The 16,736-nt window shown below is 38.6% G+C and overlaps 1 protein-coding gene across 1 annotated transcript; it reads right to left on the bottom strand.

Annotated features, from left to right (window-relative positions):
* Positions 1-2,361: 2,361 nt before the first annotated feature.
* On the bottom strand, positions 2,362-3,316 carry LOC134361214 (olfactory receptor 5G25-like). The gene is given in 2 exon segments (XM_063076205.1): positions 2,362-3,282; positions 3,284-3,316. Coding segments are annotated over 2 exon segments (954 nt in total).
* Between the last annotated feature and the right edge of the window lie 13,420 nt (positions 3,317-16,736).

Here is a 16,736-nt window from a genome sequence, read left to right as displayed (position 1 = left end):
CAAATATGTATTGAGCACCTATCATGTGCCAGACTGTGGAGTATGGAGACAAAGCAGTGGACCTAAAACATTCTTACTCTCACGAACTTTATCTTCTACTGGGGAGAGACAGACAATACGAGAACAAGTAATTACGTAATATTTTAATGTTTAAATACCTCAAAAAACAGAAAAGTGAAAAAAGAGGAAATGGTTGGGACATGACAGGAGCAAAGAGTTGTCTTGGGCAAAGAGGTCCAGGGTCCAGGGGTCTCTTTGATGGTATGACATTTGAGCAAAGACTTAGATGAGATAAGGAGTTTGCTGGATCACCGCTCTAGGTGGAGGAAACAGAAAATACAAGAGCCATATGAGACCTGAAGTTTAAACTGAAGAAATCCCACAGTGGAATTCCCCTAATGGTATATACACCATTGTAGAGGAATGTGCTGTAAAGAATGCTTTTCTTTTTTTCAAAGAAAGAAAGAGAGAAAGAAATTTGCACAGTTTCAGATTACAAAGACAATACATTTTTTGTTGTTTTGTTTTTTATGTCCCACGGGAGCTTGGAGTGACTTGGGAATAGTCCACAATTAATCTAGCAAAAAGTGTGAGTCTTGAAAGATACTAACTTGGGCAGAAAAGAGTCTCCTGTTCAAAAGGTAGCAAGTATTTTAAACTATTCTCATAAATGATCTTTTTTTTTTTTTTTGCATTCACACAGGGATTTCTTAAGAAATCCCTTCTGCCTACAAAGAATTATATAATCGCCTCCTACTTTCAACTCTCTCCATTCCCAAAACACCTACATCATATAATGGAATGAAGAAAAAATATTCTGAGGACCAGAATAAACTAGCTTGCAAACTTTGCCCTCTGTCTTAGAAAATCCAGAGGTCTCTGTTACGATTTTGTGGTCCTTTTCTCCTTTTCCAATCCAAATAGTGATATCCAGACACCATGGAAAATCACACAATAAAACAGTCGTTCTTTATCTTTTTTCAATCCCTAAACTACTTAAAGAGGCTTCTCCTTACCACGCTTTCTAAAACACACCCTTTTATTCCCTATCTTGTTTCCTTGATTTTGTCACAGACATTACCATAGATATTACGTAATCAATGTTTAATTTTTGTAAGTGTTTTTGTTTGCTTGCTTGGCTTTTATTACATTAGCCTGTAACTTCCATGAGGACTTTCACTCCCAATATGCATACTACCCCATGATGTGCACCACAGTGAATACCCATAAAAATTTGTTAAATTAATTAACAATTGCAGCATTCTTTGAATCCTTTCCCTCTATTTAAATAGCATCTTACTGAACCTTGCCCCAAATCATTACCCAACACAGACAGCATCACTGGCAGAAAGCATGGTGAAGAAAAAAGAAAAAAAAAAAAAACACTAAGGCATTAGAGATTACTTACATCTTTCAATGTCCATGGACTAAAATTAAATCCCTCTTAAAGAAGGCCTTCAAAGATTAGGCAGAGTGTGGATCTGAAAGAGTCTCGCATCTGTACAAAACACATGTTCCATGCCCTTATTTCTTGAATTTGTTGCTATGTTCCAGAAAAAAAAAAAAAAAAACACAGAAAAATGGTTGAAAAAATATATCAGAAGGGGGAAAAAGGGATAAACCCAATTATCAGGTATGAGCAATACATTGACTCTTCATGGCTGTTCAGTTCACCATCTGTAAGATGGGAATTTATGTCCTCCCTACCACTTAAAAAAATGATAAATAACAATAGTAATAAATACCACTCTTTTAAAACACTGCAATGCATTCTGTTCTTTACATGCATAAATCATAAGCTTATAGTAGCAAAAATCCTAACAAGTTGTTGCTATCACCAGAGTGCATAGCAAAGTAAAAGCATTTTGCAAAGTGTCTACTCCGAACATGAAGATACTTTGGGAAAGTGCCATGGTTACATCCTACCAGAATAATACCCTTTATAAGAGTTTATGTTTTAAAAGACTCAAAGCCAGGCTTGCAGAAAGTTGAGGGAAATCACTCCATAAATTAAAACTGAGGTACTGTTAACTTCACTTGTTATGATTTTTCCATTTATTTGGGATTTAACAAAGAACCTCTCATTTTCTAATCACAAACCTTGAAAATATTTTCTAAATTTTAAAGGTTCTTTAATCCACCTATCTCAGTTTAATGTTCTAAATCTCATTCTCATTGAATGAGAAATGAGGAAATCAAAATGATAAGATTGCTAACCTAAAGATATTTTTTGACTTATCAATAACACATAGTAATAAAGAACAAATCTCAACTTGAATGCAGGTCTCTCCTCACCCTGTCCAGTGTTGTTGCCTCTTTGCAGTATTACCTCTCAATCTGTAGTACAGTTGGTATCCTCATTTACTTATTTATAAGAAACTTCTTCCTTTCTAACTTCCTTCTAAGTGAATCTTTGACCTCCTTGTTTCTCAAGCTGTAGATAAGTGGGTTCAACATGGGGATCACTGCAATGTAAAATAGGGACTCCACTTTATTGATGTCCAGACAGAAACTAGAGCTTGGACGCACACAGATAAAGAAGAGAGTCCCACACAGGATGGAGACGGCTGTCAGGTGTGAAGAGCAGGTGGAGAAGGCTTCGCACCTCCCATCAGCAGAGCGGATACTCAGGATGGCAATGACAATATGAATGTAGGAGACCAAGATGATCACACCACTGAGTACTCCCAGGGCTCCCGCCATGATGAAAAGTAAAAATTTGTTGACCTGGGTGTCTGTACATGCCAAGGAGAGAACCGGAAGAAGGTCACAGAAGAAGTGATTGATTATATTTGGGCCACAGTAGGGCAGGTGAAAGGCGAAGGCTGTATGGGTCAAAGTGCTTATGAGGCCCATGGCATAAGGCCCTACCACCAGCTGCACGCAGACCTGCTGGGACATAATGAGTGTATACAGCAAGGGTTTACAAGTGGCCGTATACCAGTCATATGCCATGGCAGCCAGAAAGAAGCATTCAGTGACTACAATATGACCAAAAACCCATAACTGGGCAGCACAACCAAAAAAAGAGATTACTTTTTTCTCCACATAGATGTCGGTCAGCATCTCGGGACCAATAACAGAAGAGGAGCAGACATCCGCCAAGGACAAGTGGCTGAGAAAAAAGTACACGGGAGTGTGGAGTCTGGAATCCATCCAAATGAGAATGATCATCTCCAAGTTTCCCAGAAGAGTGACAAGATAAACAAAGAGAAATATCAGAAAGAGAACAATCTGGTACGGGTGGCGGTGATTTGTTAATCCCACCAAAAAAAAAAAAAAACTTGGTCACCAAAGTTTGATTTCTGTGATCCATTTCTCTTATTCAATCTGTTGTGAGAAAGAGAAAGATTTTTCTATGCAATAAATTCATAACTGAAGGCTTCTTAGTTTCACATCTGAATTCCACTTTTATTTTCATAAGTTCCAGAGCATAGGCTGACAGCCAGTGGTCCGGAGTTCTTCTGCTGGTGGCCCTGCTAACTCGCTGCTGACCATCTGGGTAATACTGAGTTACTCACTGAACCTCACTGAGCACTTCAGTTTTCACCTTCATCAAAAGAGGATTTTTGTACAGAATCAGAATTTTAGACCTAGAAGTGAACTTTGGAGATTATCTAAGGCAAGTCCTCTAACTGTGCCAGGCTTATAAAAAAGAAAAAATGCTTAAGAAGGGCTTTGGAGGGGGTGGGGACGATGTCGGGAGGAGCTTGGGTGAGGAACATGGGGAATATTGTAATCTGAGGTGGTGGGCATGCTGACAGTATCGATCTGATCATCACTTCTTGGGAATAGGTGCTGGCGGTCAGCTCTGTGCTCCGTGAATATGTATAACCAATCAATCAATCAATCAATAAAAATGAAGTGAAAAGCTGCTGGTCTTTTGTGGTGAATGGAACCTGGAAAAAAAAAAGCTTGGAGGGACATAATTTAAGATTAGCAAGAAAAAATCATACTTTAGTAGTAAATTGTTTCAGTAATTTAATATTTTCTAAACATAGATAGGCGTCTCATTTATTTGTGCTTTATTTATATTACATTATTAATATTTCTGTTATTTGTTACACAAAGAAGATGAAAGCAGCATTTTAAGTATCAAAATAAATTTAAGTCATGAAAAAGAATTAGAAGCCTGAAATTGCAATATACACATCTACAATTTCAAACGATTGCCTCTGCAGAAAAAGGTAATGAAGTCCCTATGCCACTGATCATTGCTATGTTTTTTGAACTTTGCATTAAACTTGAAATCCTGTGTTAAATAATAGTTGCTGACTGTGGAAAAGCCTATTAAGCTGTATTTTTCAAGCCTTACCAAAGCCAAATATTCTGACTGAGCAAAACAATAATACTATGTATGCATGTGACTTCAGCCATGAGCAGAATAAGAATTCAAGTCGGCTGATTCAGAGGTTTATTTTCTACTTATAACACAAGATCTAGGTAAAGTGAAGTAATTAAGTAGCAGAAAAGCCAAGTTGTCTTAATTCTAGCATTCTACGAGCCCGTAAATCTTCCAGCACATTTCACTTCCTGTATGCCAAACACAAAATTTCACCAAAATGTGTATGTGAGTTAGGTCATTGAAACCAAAGGACACAGACTAAATATTCTATTTGCACCAAATTATTCTTCACGGTGACCTCAGAGATGATGTTTTCCCGGGATTCTAAGCTCATTTTTACACTTTGGCCTCTTGAATACAATTTAGGTAATCATTTAACTCACCTGTATGAAGAAACAAGCCTTAGACTCTTTGGCTATGTCAAAGTGGATTACAAAACCCACAGTTTCCGATGTGAAAATAAGTTATACTACGAATATAGATTTGTCTTTTTTTCTTGGCTTCTTCAGGTGTCCAGGAGGATAATAAATAATATAGTGATGCCATCTTGAAAACTGAGACTTCCAATAGTACTTTAAAAAGGAGTTCATTGGCTCAATTCTGAACAGCACATGCAGAGGTTTTTCTAAAGACTTGTGAGTTAATTGTAGCCAACTCCCTCAAGGAACCAGAAGCTCAGGAGATGAGGTCCATGGGGAAGACATTAAAGTTGTTTTTTGAGAAAATAATTTTGGGGATTTTGAGTCTAATTGCACCAATAAAACATTCTCTCTCTCTTTGAGATTGTTCCAAAAAGAAATTCTAATTTTGAACCTTCAACTATTGCATGGTGAGCACCAGCCCTTGGCTCTATGCAGACCTGAGAATTGTAAAAAAGAGCCCTGCTTCAGAGAGATTATAGTCAGCAAGGTAGTCCACAAGGGAGTCTGGGTGCACAGCAGCACTAGAACCCCGTGACTGGTGCAAAAGATACTAGATAGGTGAGATCACAGTAACAAGAAGTGTTTGTAAGTAGTGTCATGGAAGTGTTAAATCTCAAAGGGAAGCTAAGATATAGGTAAATAAAAATAAAGTGGTTTGGGGCTTCTATGCAGCAATGGGCAGCTATAAATCTGGACAGCATCTTTGAGAGACAAAGAGAGCTGACATTGGCTGTATAAAAATTTCAAATGTCAAATAATGAAGCATCTTTCAAGGTATTTCAGAAAATAAATGATATTTATTTGCATAAAGTTGCCAGAGTAAATTAATCTTGTCACGGGTGGTGTTTACTACATACAGCACATTATTCTAAGTGCTGTAAGAGAATTACCTTATGCAAAGGGCATAAGAACCCAATGCCATGGATTAAAAGAAAGGTCTAGAATCTCCTACCTCTTCTCCCTCACTTTGTCAATTTTCTTTTCTTGAAACTAGCAAAACAGGAATCTTCACTCTCTTTCTTCCTTTTGCTTAAAACACTTTTCTCTCCAGATATCTGCACAATTTATTTCCTTCAACCAGGTTCCTGCTACAATATCCCCTCATCAGAGTGCTCCTCTCTAATCATCCTTCATGAGTACAGCTGACTCCACCCCAACTGCCATCCACTTTCTGTCTCTTTGCCCAATTTTATTTTTCTTCAAAGCAATTGCCAGTTCTTAGCATTGAATTTTGATTGCATCCACCCACCCCATAAGAATAAGCATGGGTTTTGTAAGATTTTCCACAATGTATCCCCACCTTCCAAATAGTTGCTTAAAATGTAAATGCTTAATATGTATTTTAAACAAATGAGTAAATGAATAAATGGACAGGTAACTCTAAGAGTATGGCTGCAGGAAGAAGAGTTAGGAGAATAATCTGACTTCTTTTAGGAGTTGGGTAATGAGAACTTTCTCTGAGAATGGAAAGGAATTAAGGGTATTTCTTTGTGAGACAGTTTTAGAATAGTCAAACCTAAACGGATAGGATTTTGTTCTCAGGAAAGGAAAGGAAAGTGAGATGCCTCCCAGATACCACTCAAGGAAGAACTTGCAACCCAAATACAGAGAGTGCAGTCAGCAGACAGTCTTCAGTTGTCTGCTATTTCAGGGTCTGCCTCAGCTGCAGAAAGCCACCTTGCCCAAGATCGGACCCTTCCAGACACAAACCTCATCAGGTGACTTGGTAGGCATGGATGTTAATGCTTGGCCATTTTGTCTTAGCCTGGGAGCATTGTGACAGACAAAATGTGCTCCAGGGTTCTGCCCCTTGGGGATAGGCACTGTCAGGCCTGCTTCACAGTTTAACTTCCTCCTGTGCTCAATCCTGCATCCTCGCCCTTGCATTCACTGATGTGGATTCCTGGTAAACATCATGAAACTCAAATCCTGTCTGAGTGTCTGCTTCTAGAATAGCAAGCCTGCAACACTTGGTACCATAAGGGGCCTGAGCAAGCAGGTGAAAGATAGAGCTGGAGTTGGATTAGTCACCATCAAGGTGACAGTGAAGAGCCCATTACTGTTGGTAGGTAGAGTTCAGGCAGCCCTTAGCAGAAAGTCTCATACTTTATACGTATTAAGTCCCATTGATCTTACACAGCAGAAAAAATATATATAACATTATGGAGAGTGAGGGAAGGTACTCTCTGCCATAAAAATAAAGTCCTTATCGTTACACCTTCTTAGTGAAACACCGGATAAACTTGGAAGATTGAATCCGAATAAACTTTCTCTTTTCCTTCCCTTGTTGTTGCCTAAATGAAGAGGACAGAAATGGAAGGAAATTGCATATTGTCTTAAGAAGAATATGGTAGATAATGTTCTGACTCCAATCAGCACAGTTTTGACCCAGGTAAACCTACAATTAATCTCTGCTTTGCTTCTTCCTAAGTATTAGACATTGGATTATTAATAAATGTTAAAAAGGAAATAAGAACACTTAACTCACAGAGTTATTTTTAAAAGTGAATTAAATAAAATATGTAAAAATATTTGATACAAGTGTTCTCTGAAAATTAATTTCCTGTTCCTTTTCTTCTCTCTTCTACTAAGGTTTTCCACAATCTCCAGCCAGCATTTTTTGTTCCTTCATTATGATACCATAGTCCCATAACATCCCTTTAAAACAGCATTGATCAAATATGCTACATTATTTCCCAATGTAGAACAACTTGAGCAAAGCAAATCTGCTTTCTAATATCTGTGTCTCTAGTGCTTATCAGAGTACCTGGTAATTTCATCCATAATTTTTGCAAACACACATCACGCCTAGACAGTATAATTGTACAACTATGAAGACAACACACGTCAGTTTTTTTCTCAGCAAAGACACATGAAGAGAGCAAGCATCCTAACAAACACATAGCAAAAGGAAAGTCAGTAGCACAACCTCAGGTGATGCTGTCATCTTATTTGGAAATATGGGCTTTCGGCCAGTGATAAGACCAGAGAACGTGCAAACTTGTCTTCAAATACCTCTTTGTATGTAGGTATAAATACCTTCAAATACTATTGTGGAAAAGGGCATTATGCTAAATGGTGGTTACACTTTTTTATTTGAATAGCCCAGAAGACAGATGGTGTTTGGGGGAATATAAGGTGTAAGATGGTAAATTTAGGCTCAAGAGCATAAGGGAATTTTTAACAATTGGAAAATTCCAAGAGTAACTAGCTGCTTTTGGAGGTAACAAGATCCATGTCACTTTAGGGGACACACAGACGGTGAGTGACTAGACAGCAATTTCTCAAGAATATTGCAGAGCAAAATAAGAAGATGAAAATTCACCTGCAGAGCATTTGTCTGCCTGAGTATTTGTAATCTCATTATGTATGCTGTTGTCATTCAGAGTGATGAGTAATTTTCAAATTTTCTCATAATCCATATGAACACAATTCAAGACATATGATAAAAAAATAGACAATATTGACACATTGCTGCCAGTATTTCTAACTCATAATAATCAGAAAAGGGAAGCAGACTAATTCAAATGACCAACACAAACTCAAGGCGATGGACATTATGAACAGTCATATGAATACGCTACAGTCTCGCTATTCAACCTGTGGTCCATGAACCAGCAGCTCCAAAATCAGCTAGTAGCTCATTAAAAAGGTAGAATGTGAAGACCCACTCCAGTTCAATTGAATCTAAATCTGCAGTTTACAGGATCCCTCAATGATGTATATACACATTAAATTTTCTAAGCACTGATATAGAGTCACTTTCATTTCTCCACATGTGAACCTCGCAGTGAATTACCTGTGCGACAAAGGCAATAAGAGGGACATGAAAAGTTTGTGGAAAAATGGAATTAAAAGACAAAAATATAAAATAAAGCCAATATAATCTCCATCAAGTTAAGACATTTTTATAAGTGATGATACGAGACATTTAGTCCATCCCTAATGAACTGAGGTTCCTGGGAATTTAAACATGCAGGTTTTTTTTACATTATTAACTGAAGAAAAATGGGTGCCTAGTAAAGATTCTTTAAATTAAAAAGCAAAATGAATTTGGAAGCATTTGAATCAGGACTATAAGGTGGATGTCTCATGATTTCTCACTGAAACTCTCACAAAATTGCCCTTGTTGATGAGAGGAATGAGCAGGAGCACTGTCCTGGTGGAGAAGGACGCTGTGGTGAAACTTGCCAGGACATTTTTTTGCTAAAGCTTTGGCTAACTTTCTCCAAACACTCTCATAATAATAAGATGTTATTGTTCTTTGGCTCTCCAGAAAGTCAACAAGTAAAATGCCTTGAGCATCCTAAAAAACTCTTGTCATGACCTTTGCTTTTGACCTGTTCACTTTTGCTTTGACTGGAGCACTTCCTTGGCAGCCATGGCTTTGATTGTGTTTTGTCTTCTGGATCATACAGGTAAAGCCATGTTTTATCTCTTGGTACAATTCTTCAAAGAAATGCTTCAAGATCTTGATTCTACTTGTTTAAAATATCTGTTGAAAGCTCTGCTCTTGTTTGCAACTGATCTGGTTACAACAGTTTTGGCACCCATTGAACAAAAAGTTTCCTCAACTATAATTTTTTAGCCAGAATTAAGTGAGATGAACCAATTGAAACATCTATGGTGTTGGTTATTGTTTCTGCTGTTATTCATTTGCCTTCTACAGTTACAGTATGATCAGAATTAATTTTTTCCTTGCAAATTGATGTAGATGATCTGCTGCTGTGGGCTTCATCTTCAACATTGTCTCATCCCTTCTTAAAATATGTTACCCATTTGTAAACTGCTGATTTCTTTGGGGCATTGTTCCCACTAATTTTTTGTAAAGCATCAATGATTTTACCATTTTTCAACCCAAGCTTCACCATAAATTTGATGTTTGTTCTTGCTTCAATTTTAGCAGAATTCATGCTGCTCTGATAGAGGCTCTTTTCAAACTGATGTCTTATCCTTCTTAGTGTCTCAAACAAGAACCTGTTCAGACATGTTATAACAAGTTAGTATGAGCTTATTTTCGTGCCAAAGAATTTGGTATATGCACAGTTTTGCATTATATGCATTTTCCATGAATATAAAATTCAATTGTCATATTGGCATAATTATAGTTGGCAAAAGTAGGTAAGTATTTTAACCCTCCTATAAATCATTTATGGAAGATTTCTAGGGATTATGCTTGCATTTGCCAAGTGGGCAAATATCATTTGCTATTTGTTACACAAATCTAAGCTTCTAGCAGAAGCATAATTCATTATGGTTAATACTTTTATTTGTTCATAAATGGGCTCATATAAAGGGGAAAAATAATAAAAACTTTAAAGTATTTAGTTTTGTAAAAGTATATGCCAAAAAAAATACCAGCTATAGATACTGGTCATGTTACAACACCACATTCTTAAAATTGAGAGATTGATGAACATTTTGGTAAATCAAAAGACCAACTTAACCTGCTCTTCAGGTTTAAGAAACATACAAGTTTTCGGTTTAGTGTGAAGCATGCACAAGAATATTTGAGTCAAGATATTCTATCTGCAGAGTTAAAAAAAAAAACTTTTTTGATAATATACTCATATTTATGTTATTTTATGAAATTTGTCTTATCCATAATTCAGCAAATGTACCACGTTGAGAAAATTCTTTATTAATACTCTTTAATTACTTCAAGATTATACCAAAATTTGGAGGCTTCTGACCTCAGAGAAAAGAATTGTCTCCAATGTGGTATTCTTGATGTATTATAAATTCTTATTATATTCTGTTTAAGAATATGGCTTATCTTTATGTTGGTTAACCTAGAGTCTCCTAATACATTTAAAATAATCTTTTGCCCTGGCCAACTGGGCCAGTTGCCGAGCTAGGGCTGGGTCTGTAGCTCACAGACTCCTCAAGTCCATTGTCCAGACTGGGTCACAAACCCTTCACACACCAGGCTGAATCCCAGGACCCCTCACACATAGGTCTATGAGCTAGGTAACCAGCAAACAGGTCCTTGGAAGCTGTACATTGGAGAGTGTGGCCATGCAGGCAGACACCTGGGGCAGACGCCAGCCAAGTGTCAGTGTTGCCCAGGCGTGCTAACTCCACCCACAAACAACTTATTTACAAAGAATGTGTTGCACCACCCCCAACCATCCCTAAGGCAAGGGGGCCTGATTAAACTATTCTATCTTCCCAACAATCCACCACTTCAGGATCCCTCACCATACAATCTACACATTCAGAATTTTCTGCTATGTTCCCTTAGTGAGGATAAATGACCCTAACATTTACATAACCTATTGTCCATTCAATATGCCTTAAGGCTTATAGTTCTGTCCTTTTAACTATAAGCTGCATATGTCTGATTAGTAGTCACCACTGGTGTGATCCTCCATGGGAATCCTGATGGGTTGTTCAATGCATATTCAGTAGGTGATCTGCAGCCAGAAAACTATGGGCAAAAAGACAAAAGGGTTATTGGTACCAATAGGGGAAGTTCTCGCCCCTCTGATATCTGGTAAGATACATGCCAGTGTGCCACGCTGAGAAAGGATGGTTGCAGGAATAGGTATCTTACCTGGCTTACAATACCATACTTTATCTACTAACACTGTTGGATCTGTGGGTTCTACATGTAACAGTATAGGGGAACTCATAATTGACCATAATGATAATACAAATGTTTCCTTTGGAATAGAGTGCTTATCTGTTCCAGGTCATGTTACCTTTACTCGAGGAGCCCAGGTACTTGTCACCCAAGGTGAAACTTGCAAGCCTTCCTCTAATCCTGTTCCCCAAGGCTCTATTAAACCTACCCAACATATATGGAGGGGGGGGGCTTTTATTCTCCAAGGCCATTCCCATTGTACTGTCTGTCCTGTTGCAAACAGGTTGGGGCCGGTAACAAAGCTCATCTTTAGTAGTGATTTGCAGCTGTATAGGTGCTGCAGCCCTATATAACAGAGTTTCTACTGGGGAGAGTCCACTCTTGCGGAGTCTCCCATTTAGAATTCTGACTGTCAGCCATAATCACCATAGCCATCCCTTCAGAGATGGGGGTTGGGCAGATAGCCTCAATCCCCTTCTTAAAAGACCATTGCACCATTAAATCATTCCTGCTGCCTGGGGATGATATGGCACATGCAACTTCAACTAAATAGACAACTGGGAGGCCCACCTCTGAACCCCATGTCCGGTAAAGTGGGTTCCATTATCACTGTCTATGACTACAGGCTGACCATATATAGCCGTAAGGCTATCCAGGGACTCTGCAGTTTTTACCTGGTCTGGGACCTTGCAAGGCTATACAAACAGAAGACCAATAGCCATATCAACAGCTGTGAAGATGTATTTGAAATTCTCCCACCTTGGCAGTGGTCTGACAAAGTCCACTTGCCATCGAGTCAGGGGCACCTTTCCTCAAGTTATTTGCCCATCTGTATGGGGCACCCATCAGGGGTGTGGACTCCCTGAAGCACATATTGGACAAGCATGACAGGCATTCTCTACATCTTTCCATTTCATAGGCAGGGCCCATCTTTGAGCTGCCATCCACATGGTTTTGCTGCCAGCATGCTGCATTCATCGATGTAACCACTGGGCTACAACAGCAGCTGGGGCTCTCTCCAGCCATCATATCTTAGCCAAGGCATCGGCTTCATCATTTCCTGGACTGGCTAAGGAGAAGTGTCCTGTGACATGGAAAAGAGTTACTTCTTTCTCATGTCCCAATTCCCATAACTCTTGCCACATGGCTTGTCCCCACAGGGGTCAGTTGCCTGCCATCCACCATTGATATTTCCAAGTAGAGATCTAAAGGGTTAAACCCTTGAACACAGCCCAGCTGTCAGTACAGATGGTTCATGGCCCAGGCTCATTTTTTATCACCATCCATACTGCTCTCAGTTCAGACCATTAACTGCTTTGCCCTGTGCCATTTTCATAACACATGGTATCTGTTAAGGGCTGGACAGCAACAGCTGTCCACAATGCTGAGGGTCCCATGCTAGAGCCATCTGTATACCAAGGTTGCTCTGTGATAGGTCCCTGTCTCTCATGGAAAGGTGTAGCCTCCACCCGTGGGTAAGGGTTGTGCCAAAGTTTCCTCCACAACCTCTACTGATCCTAGCACAGTTTGCAACTCTTTGGACAGAGGAATTGTTGACACCGTGCTCCTTTGTTCTATGTATGCTCCCCATTTAGACAGAGTGGGAGTCTGAGCTACACCTGTTTTAGGGTTGGTTGCCCACGCGTGCAGCCAACCTATTATGGGGTATGTCGTCCTTACTAGGACTTTGGCAGTTCCTGTTGTAGCTTCAGTGGTATCAGGGCAGAATACACAGCTGCTAACTGCTTTTCTATTAGGGTGTAATGCGCCTCAGCGCCCTTCCAGAGCTGAGACCAGAATCCTACAGGGGTGCAGAATCGGTCGTGTCTCTGCCACAAACCCCATCCTAACCCCTCCTGGGTTATGTGTACATCTAACTCAAATGGCTTAGTGGGGTCAGCCACTTGAGTAAACTTGTTGCTCAGCTTCTGTGAGTCTCATATGTGTGACTTCAGGCAAGTCACTTCACTTCTCCAAGCCTTGGATTCATTACAGTAGAATGTTGATACTATTTGCCTTCCAAGGTTGCTGTGAGGATTAAATCAAATCATATAAAGTGTCTGACCAGAACCTGTAATAGTAGGCTCTCATTGAACGCTAAACATTATTATTCGAAGTCCAAGATTCAAATCCCTCCTAGCTGAACAAGTCACTCTGAATCTTCAAGCCTCAGTTTTCTCACATGTTGAATATCATCCAGTTCATAAGCTTACAAGAATTAAATAAATTAGCATTACAAAAAGGATTTCTTAGACTTCAGAATAAGCGGGGTTATTTTGATGTGTTTGTTTGTTTCTCCCATTTCTATAAATAGGGATGCACCAGCATTGCAATCCAGAAATCCTGACATGCAAAGCTAGGTTGTCTATCCTACCCTATCAAGCTTGAAGTACAGGTGTTTGGAAGAATGGGGCAGGGATTGCACCTTAACACCATTTATAGAAGCTGGGAAAAATATACGAGGGTACTTCAAAAAGATCATGGAAAGATTCGTATTATCTTTTAATTTTATTTTTCTACGAACTTTTTTGAAGTACCCTGTAGCAGCACACCATTACTGCTCTAAAAAAAAAACATTTTGTGGCCTTAAATCCTATTGCCCATAGAGATAGTGATGAGGCTTCTTACTGTTTTGATTTACATCCTTAGAGCTAGTGAGAGGGTGAACAGTCCTCAGGATAGAGGTTAGACGAATGCAGACATATATTTTTACTCTTACATATTTTTTCCCCTCTCCCATAATATAAAGTCCATAGGGGTTAGTACTCCATCTCTCTGGTTCATTATTGTAACTGCAGCATGTACATGAGATATGATGCCTACAAGTGCACTTGGTGAACAAAGTGGTTAAAGTTGAGAAGAAATTATCATAAAAATCTAGATTTTTCAGTTTCAGAGACAGGCAGATGTGACTAAGCCAAGTTGTGTAGCTGCTCCCTCTAGGCTCTGTTTTCTTTTTATCACTAAGCTCTGAATTTCTGAAAAAGGCAAATTTCTTCTTTAAATGAGAAGGCAATCAGCATGAGAAGATAACAGTAATTTCAAAGAGGATTGATTGAAACTCCTAACACGGCCCTTTGATCAAAGCACAAAATTGAAAATACTAAACTTTATCTATCACAACCACTGTTCACAAAATAGAAAGATGAGAAATTTGAAGAATGTTTTGAATGTTCTTGTACTTTGTCTTCCGAATTCGCTTTTGTATAAAACACACACAAGTATAAACACACACACGTACATACACACACACAAATATGATTATATCAAGTATTCATTTATTTATTTTCAGGCTGCTTCACTGCAAAGGCCTTTATTTGGGAAATCACACACTTAACCCACCTTCTGATGATACTATTAGCTAGAAGCTTAGCACACAGCTTCTAGTCACACCTTCAAACCTTCCAGTCACAACTTCAGACCTCAGTGGCTTATCATTTCACAGCAGCATGCTCTTCTTCCTGTCGTAGGCTTAAGTGATGGATGTCTGGAAGAACCACCAGCTCGCAGGGAAAGGGCCTGAATCACTTGTTTAGGAATAACCTCACCTGACTAAGTTCCCATCACTTGCTTATTTGCCCTAATGCCCAACTTTTGTGCCACTGAATGATATTCAATTTCTTGACTTTTATAGCAAAAAATAAACAGACCTCTGGTTTGAGATTTCCTGTTCCCCCAATCGCCTTTTTTGCTCTCCTTATCTTTACAGTAAAAGCTATTCTAATGCTCTAGATTTAGAATACTCTATGTTGTCCCAAACAGGCCTCCAGCAGTCATCAAACAGCAACCAACCATCCTTCCTCTAATTTCTAAGTAACCAAATGAGAGGGCCACCTCAGGAACTAAGCATGACAAAATAATGGCAAAAAAAAAAGGATTTCAGATGGCTATTTGGGTTCTGTACCACTACAGGATATTAGTCTATTGACAGGTTGTAAGGGAAAATAGCTAAGTAGCGATCCATAATTAAGACCTTTGATTGTTAATTCAGTGTTCTCTCCACATATCACACAGTTCAGAGAAATGGGACAAGGTACATACCAGAGATTTTGAGCAGTAGTTCTCCAACTTCACTGTTCATCATTTGGGCAGACTCTGAGCTTACCCTCAAATCATTCATTTACCTTTGCTGTTTATTTTTATTAAAATTTTTGGATTTTCTATTTTAACTCACTATCCACTAATGCTAGGAATCCAATTGTTAAAATAATAATTATATGGATCTGTGGTTGAACTTACGGCACAACTCATGTTCACAGGTCTCATATATCTCAGCTCAAAACAATGTAGTCTAATAGGATATACAAGTATAAAACAAATAATCTGTTTTCATTTACATTCATATTAAAAATATCCACATGAATAAACTCAGCCTGTTATCAATAAAATAACCAAAGACAAATAATCTGAGTGCAATAAGGATAAAGCAAAAGACAACCAATTCAACAAACTTTTGCAAAACATCCGCTATACAGAAAGACGGTGCTAGGTGCTGGGTAGGTGACACACCATGACATGAAAGGGGAAAAAGAGAGATGAGGTGCAGAACCAGCACTCAGAAAGAAATCCAATTACTGAAAGAGGTCTCTTTATTAAGGATGGAAGTAAGGGGGAACATGTATCTGCTGAATACAGTAAAATCTAGTTTCATATAAAACTAGCATTATATGCAATTTCATTTCTAATGATTACTGTCCATCAGCAGCTTACAATCAAGATCCAGTTCAAATAAGGTATAAGAAAATCATAAACAATATTTTCCTGACCTATTCTCCAGTCTTGGTTTGAATATGAGAACTTAGTAGACATTGGGGTAGAGCCAAATAAGTAAATCAATACTGGAGGGAAGAGAATGGGGACGAGATAATATGTTAAAGATTTTCTAACCTAAGGACTATTTCTCCCCAACCTTGCTCTGTCTTGAAAGTTTCATCTTACTCAACAGGAACCACAGAATGGTTATTCTGAGGAATAACCAAAAACTGTGGGTCCACCAAAGGCTCAAAGAGCAACTGTTCCTTTTTTCTTGAGGCTGACATCCAAGTTTAAGAGAATTATAACATCATTTTATACTGCACATTCATCAAGGCCTATAACTTGAACAAGAAACAAACATTCAGTTTCATACAAGATACCTGAAGATGACAGTGTAACCTCACACATACAACATCATTTTATACTGTACATTCATCAAGGTCTACTTGAACAGAAACATTAATTTTCATACAGGAGACCTGAAGATGATAGTGTAATTTCACACTGATCGGCTGACTTTCCACGGCAAACCTGGAGAGAACAGTCATGCATTTTTGAGCAGTGAAAAGAAACAGCTACCACTCCAGGGCAAACAGGATACTAAGCCATGCTCTAGAGCTACACGGCC

Source organism: Cynocephalus volans, chromosome 12 (assembly GCF_027409185.1).
Source record: "Cynocephalus volans isolate mCynVol1 chromosome 12, mCynVol1.pri, whole genome shotgun sequence".
In the NCBI taxonomy this organism is placed as follows: Eukaryota; Metazoa; Chordata; class Mammalia; order Dermoptera; family Cynocephalidae; genus Cynocephalus; species Cynocephalus volans.
This window is presented reverse-complemented; position numbering and strand designations above follow the sequence as displayed.